The sequence below is a fragment of the Cylas formicarius genome, unplaced genomic scaffold (assembly GCF_029955315.1).
Source record: "Cylas formicarius isolate icCylForm1 unplaced genomic scaffold, icCylForm1.1 PGA_scaffold_7__23_contigs__length_41026272, whole genome shotgun sequence".
NCBI lineage: Eukaryota > Metazoa > Arthropoda > Insecta > Coleoptera > Brentidae > Cylas > Cylas formicarius.
This window is the reverse complement of record NW_026844352.1, coordinates 24,834,279-24,855,126: the sequence shown is the minus strand read 5'-3', so window position 1 is coordinate 24,855,126 and position 20,848 is coordinate 24,834,279. Positions and strand designations below refer to the sequence as shown.

The 20,848-nt window shown below is 33.6% G+C and overlaps 1 protein-coding gene across 2 annotated transcripts; it reads left to right on the top strand.

The window, feature by feature from the left end:
• Window positions 1-300: 300 nt before the first annotated feature.
• On the top strand, window positions 301-20,725 carry LOC132705050 (uncharacterized). Of its 2 annotated transcripts, none has more exons than XM_060675473.1 (4): window positions 301-532; window positions 10,037-10,427; window positions 11,553-12,057; window positions 16,798-20,725. In XM_060675473.1, the coding sequence occupies exons 2-4, from the start codon at window positions 10,063-10,065 to the stop codon at window positions 17,701-17,703; spliced, it is 1,776 nt and encodes a 591-aa protein (XP_060531456.1). In that variant the 5' UTR covers window positions 301-532; window positions 10,037-10,062; the 3' UTR covers window positions 17,704-20,725. The 2 variants fall into 2 exon arrangements, with proteins under 2 accessions (XP_060531456.1, XP_060531457.1); XM_060675474.1 differs by lacking the exon at window positions 301-532 and adding an exon at window positions 2,948-2,959.
• Window positions 20,726-20,848: the final 123 nt, after the last annotated feature.

Genomic DNA, 20,848 nt, shown 5'->3' with positions numbered 1-20,848 from the left:
TTTAGTTTTAGTTTTTTAAGTTAACAATGGGCGGATTTCTATGCACTCAAGTTTATATATAGAAGCGAAAGATCAAAGTTTCGGGTGTCGGGTGTTTGTGCGGGAAAAAAAGTGCAAAGCGGCAACGTGGAAGCGATCCGCACCGAGCGTACGCACCGGCGGGCTACCCTCGCGCGCAGCGCACCAGCGGGACGACTCCCACCCCGCGACCACCCCCGTGCCTCCTCTGCGTCTCGCACCCCCTCCGCGTGGCGGTAACCGCGAACGGCGCGCTTTTTCAGAAACATTTCGGACGTTTTGACGAAAAGCGAGAGAGGAGAGCGCGGCGGCGGGTGCGTGAGGAAAACATTTTTCGGTCGTATGCGTACAGTGCATGCGACCGTGAGCTGCGGATAGTGCGTTCAGTTAGTCCGCGCAACCGAAACCCATTACTTTGGCTAATGGACTTGGCCGATTTTTTGTTGACGCGTGCGGAATTGTGCGAATGGATTGTAATCGCGTAATTGGAAAAAGTTTGCGAAAAATTTTAACCGTAAGTGATTTTGGGCGCAAAAAACGCCCTTATAGCGTTTCCGCATTAAGAATGTTTTTTAATATTGACGAATTCAATTGTAACTTTTACTGCGAATCGATGTTAAAGCTTAATTTCGATTTTTTTAAATTGTGAAATTTACGACGTTGCGGCTTTTAAATAATTCAGTTCGTGCGTATCGAAAGTGCAAAAATTTATATTTTTCAGGCAGTGAATGCCAATATTTTTTTGTTGATTTTGCATTTTTTAATTTTTATACTTTTAATTTTCTTAAAATATTTCTTCTTGCGGAAAATTCTTGCGCCCATGCGAATTTTCGTCCATTTAGTTCCCAAAATGTAAGAGGAAAATGGTGACGGCACAGTGCAATCAATTTATTGAGGGCACCGCCGCTCACTGGCTAGTATTTATCAATTTGTTTATCTTGAAAATATGCTAAATGTATGTACAATCGGGGAGTAATGTAAATAAAAATTTCTAATTCTATAAATTCATTAAAAATGTAACCAATATAATCACACACTTAATAAATTTAAAATTTTTTTCAACACTAAATAATCGGTACGTTTTTAATTCGCAACTTTTTGCACAACCGCTAAAATGCTTCATAAAAATTTTAACCGTAAGTGATTTTGGGCGCAAAAAACGCCCTTTTAGCGTTTCCGCATTAAGAATGTTTTTTAATATTGACGAATTTAATTGTAACTTTTACAGCGAAACGATGTTAAAGTTTCGAATGACATTTGCGCTGCCAATTTGACAACTTTTCTAGGCGGTGCAAAATTTTTGTTTTTGGCCCTTAATTTCCATTTTTTAAATTATGAAATCTACGACCTTGCGGCTATTAAATAATTCAGTTCCTACGTATCGAAAGTGCAAAAATTTATAATTTTCAAGCAGTGAATGCCAATATTTTTTTGTTGATTTTGCATTTTTTAGGTCTTATACTTTTAATTTTCTTAAAATATTTCTCCTTGCGGAAAATTCTTGCGCCCATGCGAATTTTTGTCCATTTAGTTCTCAAAATGGTGACGGCACAGTGCAATCAATTTATTGAGGGCACCGCCGCTCACTGGCTAGTATTTATCAATTTGTTTATCTTGAAAATATGCTAAATGTATGTACAATCGGGGAGTAATGTAAATAAACATTTCTAATTCTATAAATTCATTAAAAATGTAACCAATATAATCACACACTTAATAAATTTAAATTTTTTATCAACACTAAATAATCGGTATATTTTTAATTCGCAACTTTTTGCACAACCGCTAAAATGTTTCATACAAATTTTAACCGCAAGTGATTTTGGGCTCAAAAAACGCCCTGTCTTAAGAATGTTTTTTAATTTTGACGAATTGGAACTTTTACTGCGAAACGATGTTAAAGCTTCGAATGAGATTTGCGCTGCCAATTTGACAACTTTTCTAGGCGGTGCAAAATTTTTGTTTTTGGCCCTTAATTTACATTTTTTTAAATGATGAAATTTACGACGTTGCGGCTATTAAATAATTCAGTTCATACGTATCGAAAGTGCAAAAATTTATCATTTTCACGCAGTGAATGCCAATATTTTTTCTTGATTTTGCATTTTTTTTAGTTTTAGACTTTTAATTTTCTTAAAATATTTCTTCTCATTTACTTCCCAAAATGTAAGAGGAAAATAGTGACCGCACAGTGCAATCAATTTATTGAGGGCACCGCCGCTCACTGGCTAGTATTTATCAATTAGAGTAATGTAAATAAAAAATTTTACTTCTATAAATTCATTAAAACTAACCAATATACTCATATTATTAAAATTTCTATTCGATATTTTTCATATTAATACTTAATATATTAATAAATTTATTTTTTTTTTTAATTTTGCACAAGCATTAAAATCTTTCATAAAAATTTTTAACCGTAAATGATTTTAGGCTCAAAAAACGCCCTTTTGACGTTTCCGCACTAAGAAGGTTTTAATTTTTACGAATTTAATTATAAAATTTGCTGCGAAAAGATATTAAAGCTTCGAATGACATTTGGGCTGCGCCTTTATAATATCAATTTGACAACCTTTCTCGGCGGTGCAAAATTTTTGTTTTTGGCGCTTAATTTCCTTAATTTCCCTTTACGACGTTGCGGCTATTAAAAAATTCAGTTCATGCGAAAGTGCAATTTTTTTTTTATTTATAATGTCTAATTTTCACGCAATGAATGCCAATACTTTTTTTCTTGATTTTGCATTTTTTAAAGTTTTAGACTTTTAAGTTTCTTAAAATATTCCTCCATTTGGAAAATTCTTACGCCCATGCGAATTTTCGTTCATTTAGTTTCGATATTTTCATAGTAAATTTGAATTTTTTATCAACACTAAATAATCGGTATATTTTTAATTCTCAACTTTTTGCACGAGCACTAAAATCTTTCATAAAAATTTTAACCGTAAGCAATTTTAGGCGCAAAAAAACGTCCTTTTGGGGTTTCCGTATTAAGAATTTTTTTTAATTTTGAATTTAATTATAACTTTTGCTGGGAAACGATGTTAAAGCTTCGAATGACAGTTATACTGCCAATTTTGCAATTTTTCTTGGCGGTACAAATTTTTTTTTTTTGGTGCTTAATTTCGATTTTTTTAAATTGTCAAATTTACGACGTTGCGGCTATTACAAAATTTAATTCGTACGTTTCGAAAGTGCAAAAATTTATATATGTATAATTGCCAACGAATGCCAATATTTTTTGTTGATTTTTCATATTTTACAGTTTTAGACTTAATTTTCTTAAAATATTTCTCCTTGGGGAAAATTGTTGCGCCCATGTGAATTTTCGTCCATTTAGTTCCCAAAATGTAAGAGGAAATTGGCGACCACAGTGCAATCAATTTATTGAGGGCACTGTCGCCCACTGGATAGTATTTATTAATTTGTTTATCTTGAATATATGCTAAATGTACGTACAATCACATTATTCAAATTTCTATTCGATATTTTTCATATTAATACTTAATAAATTTAAATTTTTTATCAACACTAAATAATCGATATATGTTTAGCGACAAAATCTTTCACAAAAAACAATTAATGACTTTCGGTACCATTTAGCAAAAAGATCATATTAAAGTTAAATGTAAATGTTAAATGTGAAATGTAAATTTTCACACTCCAAATGCTAGGCACGGGCATGGGTTCCAGTTAGATTAAGTCAGTGGGTAGATTTCTCTTCACAGAAAAAGTAAATGTTTATTATTTCAAACATAACGAATGAATATACTTTAATCTTTTAGGTATTTAATTAAAGTTGATTTCTTGATTCTAAAATTATACTCGAAAAACTATAAAAACCAAGAAAATGTGTAGAATTAATGAATAAAAAACTATTAAAAAATTGAGAAATGAAACGTTTGTACACAGGTACCTTTTCACGCGAAACAAAACGGGCGAAAAACGTGAAACAAAAAACCGCCACCCTCGCCTATGAAACATACTTTCATGCATGTACACCCTCAATATCCACCCCTCCCGTAACAATGAAACATGTCGATAAAATCATCCGACCGCGAATTTTTGTTTTGTTCGACGCTAACAAAAAAGAAGACACAGGTAAACCGACGAATAGTGATAATAAACAAGGGTTGTAAAATATCTTGTGCAGTCTACGCGGGGCGGGAGGGACGAGCCGATTTGGCCCGTTGGAAGGGGCATCCTTTTACGGGACACTTTTTAAGGGTTGCTTATAAATTCATATAGCGAAATAGGGATCATAGTACAGAAACTAGTCGTAGAGCTATCGCCAACAAGTTTGGGTCGTGTTTTAGTATTACGGGGTGCGAATTTTTACGTTTAGTTTCGGTCGTTTGGCGTTTTTTTTTTTGCTCGACATTTCTAAAAGGACAAGTCAATGGTGCAAATTTGTTATCGATACCGTAAGTAGTTTTTAAACATTCGACCAGTTCACGCTATAATAATGGACATTTCCCATTTCGCATTAAAAAAAATAACTCGAGTTTTTATTATTTTTTTGGCAAATAATGGTTTTTGTTATATAACTAGAATAATTTATTATTTTTAAAATCTTTATTATTTTTTTCCAATTTTATTTTTAATTGGTTAGTTTTTATTTTAAAATATTTTACTATTTTTTCGGATTCAAAAATAATTTCGTTCAGTTTTGAAGGTTATAGAAAAACGTTCTCTATTTGAATGGACTGTCAAAGAAGTCGCAAAATCTACCAAAATTTCATACAATTTCTTATTAATTATAAATTACGAATTAACCCGTTGAATTAGTAGAATCGACAAATTATACTGACTGAACTTATTTCTTCTGATTTGATTGCCCTTGATTAAAACATTTAAAAAATGATATCTGTGTTTTTTTTTTTCATTTTCATTTTCATTAAAATTCATTTTATTGATTAAAATTAAAAAAAAAACTGTTTTAATAACATGAGATTTAGAACGATCTATTGCTTGATTGCTTACAAATAATAGGTGTCGATTTAATTGACAAAATTGATAAAATATAGCATTAAAAAAAACACCTATGTGCGAGTTAACAGCAATTTTTTTTGGACAACCGGTAGGGGAAGCGGAGTGAGAAACGGAGAGGGTTCCGCAATAATGAAATAAACTAGGCGAAAGTGTGCGTGATAACTGTTTATATTTACCTTTAGGGTTGCGTATTTGGGGCGTTTTAGAATTCGGTAGAGTTTTATCTGATGGTTGTGGAAATTGTATTTCTTGCGTATGACACAGAAAGCAAAGGCGTTTTTTGCGAAGCCCTTTCGTTCTGTTATTTAATTCCATTGAACTATTTAAAGTTGTCGGTTTTTAAAAACTTTATATATATGCAGAACTTATTTCCATCCGTTTTGGTTCCTTTCTATAGTTCCGCATTTTACTTTTTCCATGTTTTTAATTAAATATATTTTTGTTTATTTATTTATTTCTTTGTTTATTTATAAATAAGTCTTTTCCACAGACAGACGCATCGGTCCAATAAAAGAAAAGCACAAAATGTTATCGGTGGACTAGTTTATTTTTTACCAGCTCAATCTACTTAAGAACTAATTACCGCTTTTTATTACAGTATAGCGTCTTAAATGTCGTCAAAGGCTTCAAAGCTCAGAGCAAATAGGTCAAGATCCAGAAACACGTTCTCTACCCTGTAATAAGTACGGGTAGAGTCTGTTCATAGATATAAGAAAGTGACTAACTGATACGAATTAAGGAAAGACCCGGGCAAACTGTAAGCCCGTACTTTGCTTAGAATTTAATTATTTGGGGTTTTGTTAGGAAAGATACTAAACAATATTTATTTATTTATGTATGTATTTATGTTTAAATCTAAAATAAAATTACAAAATTATTTTTATTACCTACTTAAAATACTGAAAACTATTCACATAATATATCAGTATCACTATCGCTATCATCTCCTGTTCTAATTATTATTTGTTCTATATTATTTGCAATATGTTTAACAGAATTGGAGTTAACACAGGGAAAAACATTATTATGACGAGTGGCAGATTTCAGTTGGTACCAAACATGTTCAATGGGAATAAATATACAGTGGTAAGATTGTTTGCATAATTATCACAGACGTGTTTCTTTTGTAGGTTCAAGCTTTGTAGAACCTAAATTAATTGCTTTTTGGTATAATCTTCGTGAATATAGATGTTATTATACATGAAGTTTTGGATTGTTGCTTTTGTGTCACATGAGGATGGGGTTTTAGTCAACTGTCTACTATGATAACTTGCATTGTCAATTACAATTACGCTATTAGGAGGAATGTTTGGAACTAGTTTGTTTTTTAAACTAACTTTCAAATAAATCAGCGGTGGTGTCTTCATGGTAATCCAGAGAAGAATCTTTAATATTTTTCGCAGACAGAGAAAGTCCATTTGTAATCCAACCATCTTTAGAGCCAGCATGCAAAATAGTTATTCTTTTACCTCTTTTTGATTGCGCGTTTGTTTTACACTTATCAGTTGAGTCAACCCAACCCTTTTCAGGGGTATCATAAGTATCGAACCAGATTTCATATAAGTAAATAATTGGCCTTTGTTGTTCTCTGTAAATCCTAATTTTTTCTAGATATTCCAGTCGCCATTTCCGAATTCTAAAAGATTCCATTACTTGCCTTTTGTCAATTTTTTTAAATCTAAAACCCATGTGTTGAGTACACTTCCATAAGGTAGTTGTGCCACATTTAACAATGGTTTCATCTTTTTCAAGCCTCCTAATTAAGATATCTAATGTAGGCACGCTTTGTTCCTCGTATAACTGGTAAATTTTACGCCGTATCATATCTTGATGACTTTCATCTACACTCGAGAAAATATCAGCATCGCTTCTTTTTTTACTCGCTGAAATGGGATTATTGACAATTTTCCATACAGTTGATATTGGAATTTTCGTCAATGTGACCGTTTCTTCTAAAGATGCTTGCTTGCTGGGACCACGTTCAATGAGAGTCAAATAAACATTGTTTATAACTTCCTTAGTCTCAATAGAATAGTGTTTTCTACATTTGGGCAGAAGCATCTCCTGAGATACACTAGACTCGCACATATTTTGCATAATTCGCACACGATTCAACACACGCTGTATTAGACACGAAATAAGAATGATTACTAATAAACTTAAACTAAGTAGTACACCAAACCAAAGAATATTAAACACAGGTAGGTATAAAATTATTTTCTATTACAATTTGCGTTACCTATTTGCCACATTTTTTCGGACACGTCTTGTTTAAAATGCTGTCAATAAAAAACTATTTGACACAAGACTTCTTTTTTTTTTCGCAGCCTACTTAGATATATATTTAAAAGAAGACAAAGTTTTATTGCGATACTGGAGTTGCATCTATGTCAGGCCGGGAAATTTTGGCGCTAACCTCGTATAAAGGGCAAAAAATAATTAAATTAAATTTGAAAAAGGTTGTGCAATTCGACACCAAACAATATGCGGTTTAGAAATGTAAGAAATTCTTAGCGGTTAAGGGGAAAACAAATTTTCGAAAATCATTTTTCCTGTATTAGTGTAATTTTTCATTTCAAAATTGCACGACTACAATTTCAACTTTAGCCAATCAATGTTTTTTTTTGCTCAATATCGTTTCTATGTAACAACGTGTTCGGCGAAACATTCCAAAAAATAAAAAGAAAAAATATGTAAAATTGAAATCATCAATTTTATTATTGTTGTTATGTTGTTATTGTCCGGCTGTTGCGGACATCATCTCGTCCGAACACTGCCCCCCATAATCAATGAGATCCTAACCAAAACTATAGGTTATGCTTAATTTAGCTTCTTTAATTCTTAACTTAATTTTAATTTAATATTCTCGCGATTGTCATAGAAGAAACGTGGAAACAAATATTATTTGCGGCGTAAATTAATAAAGAATTTGAACTTTGTGCAAAAATCGGCGATAAGGAAATGTTTGCCCATACCGTTTCCTCTACGGTCTCTTTTCGTGGTTTTCGAATCTAGATAAAGAAGGTCTCGGCTGTTTCTACAGAAAAATATTTACTCGCAGATAGACCCGAAAACAGATTAGTGTAGCAAATAATTTGACAAACATGGCTGGTCTTATCTGTCGCGTCCGAAATTCCCTCGTCCCTAATGTGCGGGAAAATCGCTTTTTAATAACATAATTTTTTTCGAATTTACTCGGCCGAAAGACGCAGTAGATAGTTGCAAAAACAATTCCGTGGAACTATTAAAATGCAACGAAAGGTGACAAAATTATATTGCTTCGTCGATATTACAAAGAAAAAAACAGGTTGTGTTAGCATTTACTGCGGTTGGTAAGAAATGACCGATTGGCATCGCATTTTGAAAACATAAAACTGAGAACTCTTTGTATCGACAGAAGAAAGTTAATTTATCTTTTTATCTCGATCGAATCAGTCGATACTAATCAATTTGTTTCGCGATTCAGAAGAAAAGGAGTATCGGCCGTGAAAGTTTGATTGTTTTAAAATTTAATCATATTAAGCAAAACTAATAATAAATGAACACAAAAACGTACCGATAGTAAATAAGTATCCCTTAAACCCTTAAAATCAATTAAAAAAATTACATAAGAAGAACATGTGGTTTTATTGCAATTTTATTTATTAAAACTTTTTAGTAAAATGGAAAATTTATAAAAGGTTCTATGTGAACTTCCGTTTAATGCTTTTCAAGCGAAAACAGCAATACTTAACTTCAGAGCTTATCTGAAACCGTTTCGATGCAATAACAACCAAGTTTCAGTTAAGCTCTGAAGAAGCCAACAGGATGATTCTCGAAACGTCCTCAACTTTGATTCAAAAAATTACCGACGCAGGACGAGTCCAGAAGTTTTGTAAATAGTATTGGAAAATTAATTTTCTTTGTGGAATTAAAGATATTACTGATTAAATACGCATTATTCAAAGAGGACCAATGAGATATCCTTCGATTTTGATAGAAACCAGAAAATATTTGTTCATTTATTTGTTGTATGACAGATAAACTATTTTTTTTAATGTTTGTTGATTGCCTTTAATTTAATTGTAATCTCTTATATATCCTGCTGGAATACATCAATAAATATTTCCACAACTTTGGAAATTAAATCGCGAGTTTAAGGTAAATGCATTTAAAAAAAACAGAGACCTACTTCATTTCGATTGCATTCCTCAATTACGTTAATCAAAAATTAGATGTTAAATTTACTTCTACTGCTCTGTGGTGATAATAGTTGTCATAGTAGAAGAGATGATACAAATTTATGGTTTTTTTTTTTGTCAATAGCTGAGAAAAAATAATCTGTAATAATGTCAAAATTTGCATGTATGTACCTCAAAAGTTCATCATTCATGATTTATAAAACTCAAAATACAAAGTTTATTTCTAAATAAAGCACGAACAGGGCAAAACATAGCTAAATAAAGAAAATATAGACAAAAATCGCAAACTCTTTTTCTGCTTCAGAAGATTTCTCAGACATTCGACCATCCTGTCCTTGTATCATCCTTGAAGTGTCTATCGCAGAACATGCATACATCATCTTAATGTTCTGATTCATCAGTTTTTTTTTATTCGAATTACCATGAGTTGGCATAAGGGCTGGCCCATATTCAGATCCACAATCCAAACAGTCAAGATCTAACAAAATTAAAAGTTAAAATTTCACAGACATAAAATTCTAGCAGTAGGTCAAACGTTAACCGACATTTTGGGGTGGTGAGTGTATAGCACACTCCCAGTCAGTAATATACATTTAAGATACATTCAAAGGATAGGGTCACTGGCATGGAAAAGCCCAAGGTGACCTGGATTAACAGCAATGCCCACATTGGGATCCATTTCTCAAATAGCAAATAGACAGAACTTTTAATACACATTGTTAATGAAACACTCACACAAAAACAACAACAACAACTGAAATTTTAAAATATTTATATAAATACCGAAGCCAAAAATTTTAAAAATGTCTTTTAAAAATGGCATTCTCTTATTTAACTATTCTTTCCAGGTATAACTGATCAGGCTTAACCAACCATGACTACGTCGCAGCAACAGTATTGTCTCCGATGGAACAACCACCGTTCGAATTTGTTGACCGTTTTCGATGAACTGCTTCAAAGCGAATCGTTCACGGACGTTACTCTAGCGTGCGAAGGTGGCAGCCCTATAAAATGTCATAGGATGGTCCTCGCGGCTTGCTCACCGTATTTTCAAAATATTTTTACCGATCTGCCCTGTCACCATCCCGTCGTGGTGTTGAAAGATGTCAAGTATAGCGAAATCAAGGCTATTTTGGAGTACATGTACCGAGGAGAAGTAAACGTCGCTCAAGATCAGTTGGCAGCGCTGTTGAAAGTAGCAGAGGCATTAAAAGTCAAGGGATTGGTGGAAGAGAATAGGTAAAAAAATAAATCTCCACTGTTATACATTGACCTACATATTCGCCTAATTTTACAATAGAAAAAGATGAATAGTGATTTGAATACTTGTCTTTGTCATGCTCATTTACAATATTCAAATGGTGTTTTGCGCTAATTATTTGAATTAAATTAATAAATAATAATTAAATATGTATATAACAAAATCACATCATATAACATTATGGTAATATTCAATAGGTTGCTATACTGCAAGCATATACAATAAAATCATTAATCGATACTCAGATTCTTCAGAGCTACATATTTGACAGTAAAGTGACCTTTTTGGTCAACTGGAAGACATTGCTAACAAGGGAATAAGAAGTAATACTTTTTTCCCCGTAGTAGTACACTGCTCTTAGCTTTTATTGCATCTCATGTATAGGTAGTGTGGTCTACACGTTACACTATATGTCACATTGATACAATAAAAACTGTTGAAAGGGCATTTCTCAGATCACATTAATGATTATGATAGATGATCTGGACATTAGAAGAACCTACTAAAATATCTTGACGTTTTATAAAATTCTGATCGGTCTATATAACTGGTTTTAACATAATCGATGACGTCAGAACGCCTCAATGTTTTATATTCCATTTCATCAAATCAGTCATAGCATTTTTTCTCCTTTAACTCAAACCTTGAGATTATTAACAACCATTTAAGACAAAATGAAAAGAAGTGGTTGATTGTAAGTAACTGGTGTGATACTGCTTTTTACGGTTTTCTTTTTTGTTTTTATATTTTTTATATGTTTATTTATAAAAGATTTTTACCTAAGTTGGTGTTGCGCCATGTTGCTATTTTTATTTATATTTATGTTGTATCTCTTTTTGTATAATTGGCTCAGCCGTTGAAATAAATAAGTAACTGAAAATTTACCATTTAAAAAAATTGTTTAATAATTAAAGCAGAATGAAATTATCAGTCGCTGTATTGTGATACATACACTATATCAAGAAGAATAAACGAATGAAATAGTCTCTAGATTTAGCCTCAAGAACCCAAACAGTAGTATTAACGAGTATGACAGAGATTCTCTGATTTTTTTTATTTGGTTTTGTTATTTTTCCTTATGCTTCAATTTTCTGGATTTGCAGGTCCTGCAAAAGTCCGCCCCCCAGGGAAGAACCCGTGTTAGACAACTCCCCGTCGATCTCCACTTCAACACCAACCATCCAGAATCCCGTCCACAGCAGCAGCAACTCACCGCCACACTCCACCCCAAATATTCTGTATAAAAACCCTTACCACCTGTACGAAAGGAAACCTCCTGAGCATAACCCCAGAATGCCGAACCTGCCGATGTGGGCGGTACCCGGATTACCTCTTCCTCCCCACACGGCGTCGGTACCCAGTCAAAGCCACCCCCACGCGGCGGCTACGGCTGCCGCCGCAATGCTAAGCAGCGCTTACGAGGGTGTCAGCTCTGATATGTCGCCTCTGAAGAGGAAAAAGCTGAGCAGTTTGTTGATGCAGAGGGACACGCCTATTTTGCGGACCGTATTAGGTCAAGGTCAAGCAGATTCTTCGCAGCCCGTTAGTTTGGTGTGTCAAAGCGACAGCGGGGATCAACATTCGGGAGGCGAAGACATGATGACCAAGGTAGGCATCTATTAAAACTCTTACTTGCGCTACGCCGTTATGGAAAAGTTTACTGAATTAAAATAAAAGTTTTCGCACTCTCTGTCGGAACTTTGATGTGTCTGTCACCATGTGCGGTAGTTCGTTTTTCTACGGGGTTACGAGGGATCTCTGTATGTTTTTTTCTATCTATATACGCGTTGGTCTCGAAAAGTATGCTATAAATAACTAATACGACGCCCTTAATAAAGTTATTTTTATTAAATATTTAAAATATATTTTCATGAGATTTAATGAATCATGCTTTACCGCAAAGTTTACTAACTTCTTTAAAAAAGAAGGTATCAAAAAAAATTAACCAATAAAAAGAACAAGGCTTAAAGGGTTTGACAATAAAAAAAATCTATTCTTATCAGTAAATTGTAGTAGAAGTTTTTACAAAACTTTTGGATTCCTCGTGCGTCGGTTTTTGTTGTGTCGAACTGGCTAACGTTTCGCCAATCATCCTGTTGGCTTCTTCAGAGCTTGACTGAAACTGGCTCGCATTTTACTCTGTACCTGCTTATATATTGTTTGAGGGGGGCGGGCATAAACACTGTCTCTGATGACTGATTCCTATATTGGTGACAGGTAAAGACCTGAGTCGCGGTTAAGATTATTAGGTTGCCTATAAATTTCTATAGATTCTCGGATTTTTCGTTGGTAAAAGAATTTTAGTTTTATCGAATAAAATTTTACGTCCAATTTCGTGATTGTTCTTTGCGCCTAGTTGATATTTTTCGTCCGGTCTCTCCAATCCAATCTTAACCGCGACTCAGGTCTTTTCGTGTCACCAATATGGGAATCAGTCATCCGAGACGGTGTTTATGCTCCTCATTTAGCTCCGCCCTCCTCAAACAATATATAGGCAGGCACAGAGTAAAATGCGAGCCAGTTTCAGTCAAGCTCTGAAGAAGCCAACAGGATGATTGGCGAAACGTTAGCTAGTTCGACTCAACAAAAACCGACGCAAGAGGGATCCAGAAGTTTTATAAAAAGTATTACAAGTAGCCTGTAGAAGTTTCTGTGAAAAATTACATAGTAGTAAAGCATGATTAATAGTGGAAACCTTATCATTTTGACGTTGTCAATATTAATCTTGGAAGTGAATAAACAGAGCCATAAACAAATGAACAATTATAGCTATCTATTCGATTTGAACATTCTGACTGGCATCCGACGCTTGCAACCATAACTTCAGTTTCTTCTAAAACATATACTGTAGCAACTGTTAAATCCGGAAGTGTAATTAAACACGAAACCGAACAATTTACTCTTCAAATGAAGTGGGTACAAATGTCAAAAAAACGTAAAATAACATTTCACGCCTATCAACACTCGCCGACGGCCATCTTCTCGTCTCCGACTAGCCCATTCTTGTTACTTTTTTTTGGTACCCTGTGGCTCACTCTAGCGGGACCGTACGTATCTACTACAATGAGGCGCTCTGGTCGACGGCTAATTCGTGTATTGGCGGATAGATGGTGGTGACGGTGATCATTTGTTACAATACATATATTTATTACATAAATGTACTAGTCGGTAAGTAAATTCCACCGTTTGTTAATTTCCCAGTAGAATCTTGCCATGGAGAGTGAACTTGGCACCTAATTTCAAAGAAGGAATTGCAAATTTCTGAAGACGATTTCGAGCTTCATTTTCAATGCTGCCATCACTAAAATGTAAACTGCAAGTTCTTATTGGACTATGACTTTGTTCTAACGTTATATTAGCGTATCCAAAGAGTATGAGACAGAGGGGAAGGCTTCCATTAGTGGCAATGTTAAAAAGAGTACACGAGTTTCAACGCCTGTAGTGATTGTGTTCAGTCATGAAAACGGAAAACGCGCGGGGCATACGGTTCAATTCAATTTGAAGTTTCAAAGGTAAAATGTAAATCAAGTGGTATTATCCGTTACAAGCTGTAGTTATTTCAGCTGTAGTATTTTCAGTGTAACGCATTACTTTAAACCGCCATGACAGTGTTTTAGTACTTGGACTCAAATAATAGATGGCATTTGAGCGTATCGATGAGTGCCTATAAATCCAAGTATATTTTTCCAAGCGTGATACCTGCAAACAAAGATGAGATTGATTATACTATAAAATATAACAAACAGTAAGCAATAAAACCGATTGAGAAAGTGGACTACTGGACTTTCCCTGAAAAAAAGGAAACAAGCTTTTAAAATAGTATTACTTGGCCTTATCTAATGGACAACAAAAAAAAGACAGTCCCTAGTTTAATTAATGCCAAAACCTTCCACTACACGATACCGTGTACCTTGACGACGTCGACCCAAGTTCGCCTACTGCCAACCTACTGCGAGTTGAGTCGACCGCACACAGAGGAACGAACAGCTTAGTCTGACATAGACCAAAAAATTTTCTTTATATTTTTAGAATTAAATTCACACAATTATTAAGAAAGAACTCCATTTATTTTCATTTTTTTGTAAATTTGGGTGACAGATATCTTGATGCGTCAAATTTCGGTTAGAAGTGTGACTAATTACAAATTTTGCTACTATTGAATGAATGAATTGAATGAAATGTCAATGAAAAGCAAATATAAGAAAAAATCTGATATAAAATGTTGACTCTAGTAAATATTTTTGTTATATGATTACCTAATACTGATTAATGGTTTTTTGAAATTTTTTCACAAATAAGTAGTATTTTTTATCAAAAATATAATAAAAAATGAACAAATTACGTAAAAATATATCTATATCTAAGTTTTTGTATTTACTAAATTCCTTACTCGATGGGATTCGCTCAATATAATATTACGATCACGAAAATTTAACAGTTATCTGCTACGATCTGCTACCAAGGCGCTATGGAATTAACAAAAGTTCAACTTCAAAGCAAGTTTTTTTATTTTAGAAATTTTGCCAATTTTTTTTTTCTCAAAATTGTCTTAAAATAAACATAGTTGCCAAATGGTGCAAACTTTAACGCGTGCACTGTATTATATAGGGTGTCCCAATTGCCAAGCCATTGGCCACTATTGCTATCTCGGTAACTATAAGAACTACAAGGTTGGTCAATTGAGATAAAATGTACAGTTTTTAAGGGATATAAAAAATCTGGTTTCACATTAAGAAAAAAATATTTTGTACTGAGCTACGGGGGTTTTTTGAAATCTCAAAAAGTATAATTTTTACAACAAATTTTTAAGGAACATTTTTTTCTGTATTTTCTTCTTATTTTTCTTATTTTTTTAATTTGACCAACTTTGTAGTTCTTATAGTTACCAAGATAGCTTTAGTGGCCCATGGCAATTGGGACACCCTGTACAATTAGGCACAACTTTCGTTTAGCTGGGGTCAGTTATGGAAAAGATATTTATATATTTAGTATTATTATTTTATAGTAGTACATATTTACGATTTATTCTATTATAGTAGCATTTTGAAGCCTCGATTAACAGAAAATAATTAAGTTTTTCTCTGGAAATGCTTTTTAATAATTTGCATTAGTGCCAAAAATGGAGAAATACGAAATATTTCGGAAATATTCCAGCAGAACATATACGTTTTGCTGGAGGAAAACAATTATCTAGAGATGCTCAGTTTGTTGTAGACTTTTCAGGAAAACATCCACAACATGCTAATAGTATAAAAGGATTTTGTGAAAGCTTAGAGAAGCCCAAGCAACAGTGTGTTAGTAAGGAAGAAGCATTAAATATTCTAGTCACCGCAAAATTAACAAAATATCAATATAATTTTATTGGAGATGTAACTTTAGAATTTGTCAGGCATCTTAATTGTTTACGAAATGTAGGAGCTGACAATTTCTAATGTTGAAATACCTACTGGCTTTTTCAAAAATGACTATAATTAAGAACATTCTACAAAAATATTGAGTAAACAGCAATTGTCAGACTCATTTTTGTTGAACACCCTGTCTAGTTTTTACTATTTTATAAAAAAATATGTTTTTATAATAAAAATTCAAGACGAAAAATTTAGATGATATTTTAGCAAAATTATATGCATATAAAAAAATTGGTTGTTGTAATGTCGGAATTGACAATTTTTAATGTTGAAATACCTACTATCTTTTTCAAAAATGACTATAATTTTTAAATGACATTTAAGCAAAGTTATATGCATATAAAAACATAGGTTTTTGTAAAACGCACTATATTTTTGAGTTGCCCTGTATATGGTTGAAATCATGTAAGGTAACTATTTTTTATTATATTCAAGCCGTTGCTCTTTGTACAATATAACTGTGTATAAAACTCATTTCTAGCTTTTACAGATTAAAAATTTAAGTAAAAAAACTCATTTCCCTCTATTCCCAGAAGGTCCCATGTTCTGTTTTTTGTTTTTGCGATGAGTCGTCTCCAATAACTACGTCATTCGCATTCGCTGTCTTTACATAATAGTTTTGAGCGTCTGGCAAAGTAACATTCTGTGTACAACCTTTTGAAGCGAAATGTCGTTTAGGGAATTGTTTGAAAGGGAACAGTTTATTATTTAAATAATTCAACAATCCAGTCGGCAAAAGATGATGTTTAAAGATTTATGCTGAATTGACCGAGTTCAATTATAACGCCTTATTTCTCGTATAAGCTATAAAGTTTACAATAGAAAACTGAGTGTTCTTTCATAGAGAGGAATTATTTCAGGGATTGAAATTGTTTAAAAATGACGAAAATAATTTTGTGATTGGGAAAAAGCAAGAGATACACCTGTTTTTTTGTTTCAGTATTTAAAAAACGAACCATCGGAAGACGCTCAATCGCCTTATACCGACTTCACGGAACGCATGAACGACGAAGAGGATAAATCGAAACTAGCGATACCATCCTCGTCGCCTCAATCATTTTCCCACGATATGAGAACCTGCGTTGCGTCAGGCATAGCGACGTACGTCCCAGCCCAAAGGCAAGAGTACAAGAGGTACAAACAATACACGCGGGACGAGATAATGGCTGCCATAGACGCGGTACGTAATGGCATGTCAGCATTGCAAGCAGCTAGAAAATACAAGGTGCCCTCGAGGACACTTTATGACAAAGTGAAAAAATTGGGCATCACCACAAGCAGACCGTTCAAACGGGGAAGCAACGGTAGTTCCAACTGTTTTCCGTACGGCCATGGATCCCCTTACGGCGGACATATGTCGGAAGGGGAAGAGAACATAAATAACAACAGTGCCCTTCTCGAAGCCAGTACGTTTTTACAACACGCATTAGATAGCGGGGGAGGTGACGGACGCGAAGCCTTGGCGGCGATGGCTGCCGTAGCGGCTGCCCACGCCGCCAGTTCGGGACATTCGACGAGTCCCAACAACCACGGCCAAGCTCGCAGTCCGAGTCCAAGCCCGACTATGTTGAAGTACATGAGACATAGTAGCCTGACTCCATCGCCAGCACCCGGCAGTGATCATCACCACAGCGATCAAACAAACGGGAGTTCAGAGCGAGACAGGGATGACGAAGAAGATCACGTGGAAGATTTGTCCATCAACCGGAAACACGAGATGATCGAAACGCGGGTTATAATGCCGCCCATGAATGTATCTGCCATAATCAAAAAGGAAGAGATGCTTATTGACTCTATAAAAGAGGAAGTGCGGATGGAGATGCGCTTGGAAAGTGAAGCCGACTGAATTATCTGATTTAAGGTTTGAGCTTACCATAATGCTACTCGACCGGTGTTAAGTTTCATGCATATATATTTTATTAAATCCGTAACTGCAAGACAAAAAAAGCAATGGTGCAATATCGAATGTCTGTGGTTGACCACCCGTACTCACAACCTAGTTAAGGATTAACGTTTGTTTCTGTTTAGACTTAAGCTTAGGTTTAACTGAACTAAGAGTGCCTGTTCAAGTAGTATAACACAGTTTAGTTTAATTCGCACGGTATGAGGACCAACGCTCACCGATTTTGCTACAATAGTTCCTCTTAAAGGAATTGTAACTCATAAGACTGATAGATTTTATTATACGATTTTTTTATGAGACTGATGAATTGTAAAGAGAGAGAGCAAAGGGAAAATGTGGTCCTTTATACTTCGCGAAGCCGTAGGTTATAGGTGGACGACGAACGTTATAAGCCGGTGTTTTGTTGATCTTTAAAAGATGTAAATATATTTTATTTTCTGCCGACTACGAAGATAGTCGCAACTTTAAGAGTGTATCTTAGTTTATAAACTATTCGCGGAAATAACATAAAGGAATGCTTTAAGCTTGGATTTTAAAAGGCGCCGAATTAATTCAGCGAAATTGATTTATAAATTCTGGAGCCATATATCAGGTAACACAACAAAGTGGGAACACTATGTAATTTTTAAACAGTTTCAGATATTGAATATAAAATTTAAATAATGGTAAATTTTACTTTTTAAAAACATTTTAGTCCATTATATAAAAATAAATGATGACTAATTACATTCAAAAATTTCCATCACTTCGTTTCACGTTCACTGTACAAGGTAGTTTACGAGTTATAGAGTGTTCCCAATTTCTTGCGTCTCCTAATACACAGAATGATTCACGTCTAGTGTACTATTAACAGTTCCAGGGAATTAAAAAAACTTTTTAAACTTCCTACACAAAATGTAACACCTAACAAAAACTCCTAAAATAAAACCCTTCGGAACCTTTATAGGATATACTTCACTGGAATTTAAAATGGGTAGCAGATGGGTGTAGGGAAAAGTATGGAAATATTGTAGGTGGGTGGTTAATGGTCCATTTTAAGGCAAATAAGAAATCTCGTAGATATAAATAAAATACTTTAACCATTAAAATATAAGGCTCCTAGAATATACATTTTGACCTATTACTGCATAAATTAATAAATTTCGACAGTTCCCTTTTTTGGTTCTTGTTAATAAGACCACGTGAATCGTCTGATTTTTTTCTAAAATATCGACTCAATACTAGCCTTATAAAAAATATTTTGAAATATTTTCCCCCAAAATATTTAATTTTCTAAAATTCCAATGTGGAGTTGTAAACTCAAGAGAAAAGAAACAACTTAGTCCTCTACACCAATTGGTTGTTTTTCACCAGGATTTAATTTTTCTTTGTCGATTATGAAATGGATCCATAACCGTTGCAATATATTTCAATTTTTTTGAACAGAAGCGTTGCACTCGATGTCCTGCGGATTTAGATTTTTATTGTTCACTTAACACAACGATTTTTAAATTTTATGAGCTCTACGCGAACATATCTCCAATATTCCAGACAGCGAGACGTGTTAGGAGTTAAGTCGCTAAGTCTGTACTAACCGGGCATCCTTTTGTATTCGGAGGATAAACACATTCTTTTTTATTACTTACTTACTTAATCATAAACATCCCATTGAAATATTTTGTGCCTTCCCGTATATGTCAGCAGAGAATTTGTGCACCATTTCTTAAATAAAAATGTGCATATATGAATCTGAGTTACAAACGACATCAACGATAAGTGCCTGAGCTCGAGTAACCAATAATATGAAAGTTATAGCCATCATCGGAAATGGTTTTGGGTTGCCTAGAATTGTTTATTTTTAAGGTTAAGAGTTTAAGGCTTGTTAAAATATCCTACCACAATATAAGGAGTTCTGAATGCAGTAAAAGGCAAGCAAGAAAGCGTTTTGAACTTTAAAAATAAAAAACTTTGGTAAGCTGCCTCCCAAAAATTTGCTGTTTGTGTGCTGTAAAACATATACTGACAGTGTACGTGTGTTGCGTTTTGCACCATTTTGAGAAAAGCACTCGAATTACAAAACAAAACCGTTATGTTTATTTAAAAGCTATTAATATTTTTTAATGTCGCCTTTCAAAATTGCGTACTTGTTTAAAATTTTATTCTTTTCCTTTGTGTTGTATAATATATATTCAAGACTGAATTAAGTTCCATTTTATTGTTGTTAAATACATTAAAATATTTTAGCTGGAATCGTGGACCAATTTTTAAAAAATATATCGGTGCCTTCGTATTATAATGACAAAATTTTAACATTCCATATCTAATGTTTATTTATATAAATTGATATATCGCGTGCAACAATTTTTCAATTAAATTGATAATTTTTCGTTACTGAAACTGTAATGCAGTTGGAGCAAAGAAAACATAGACATTGCAGCACCTGATATGTCCAATCCAAATATTCAATGATAATGATATGTTTTTATTTTTCACTATTTCTAGAACATTAAATAGTATGAAGCCATTTCAATTACCCACGTACGTTTAATTTTTGCCATTTGTGTTTAAGACTGATGAATATTATTTGTTACATTGTTGTCGAGTATTTTAGAATTTGTTATAATTTTAATGTTGTATTAAGATCTCTCCGTTAGCTAAACTATGAAACTAATATAGGTACCATTTTATGGGATTTCTTTTGTTCCGATCAAATAATATCCCGTTTTTATCTACCTCATTATATTTTCATTAGAATATTATGACGCAAATTTTCTTGAATCCCAAAAAAAAATTACGCTATGTTGACGAAAATATAGATATTATATTATAACTAATATTTATTTTTGCAGAAATAAATTGACCCGACATTTTTTCTATACATAATATTCTAAAACTTCTCTATGTATATGTTTACCGTTAAGACATAGTTTATATATTATAATTAAGCACTATGCACAAGTATGTAAAGCATTATTAGTGGAAATATAAAAACCATTATTGTAACGTCTTTTTGTTATAACTGGGCTGGTGTTGATGAACAATCAGAAAAACAAAAATAGGCTAATCTCACTTTTTTTAAAACAAATTCTTCAATGACTTTAGATATGCC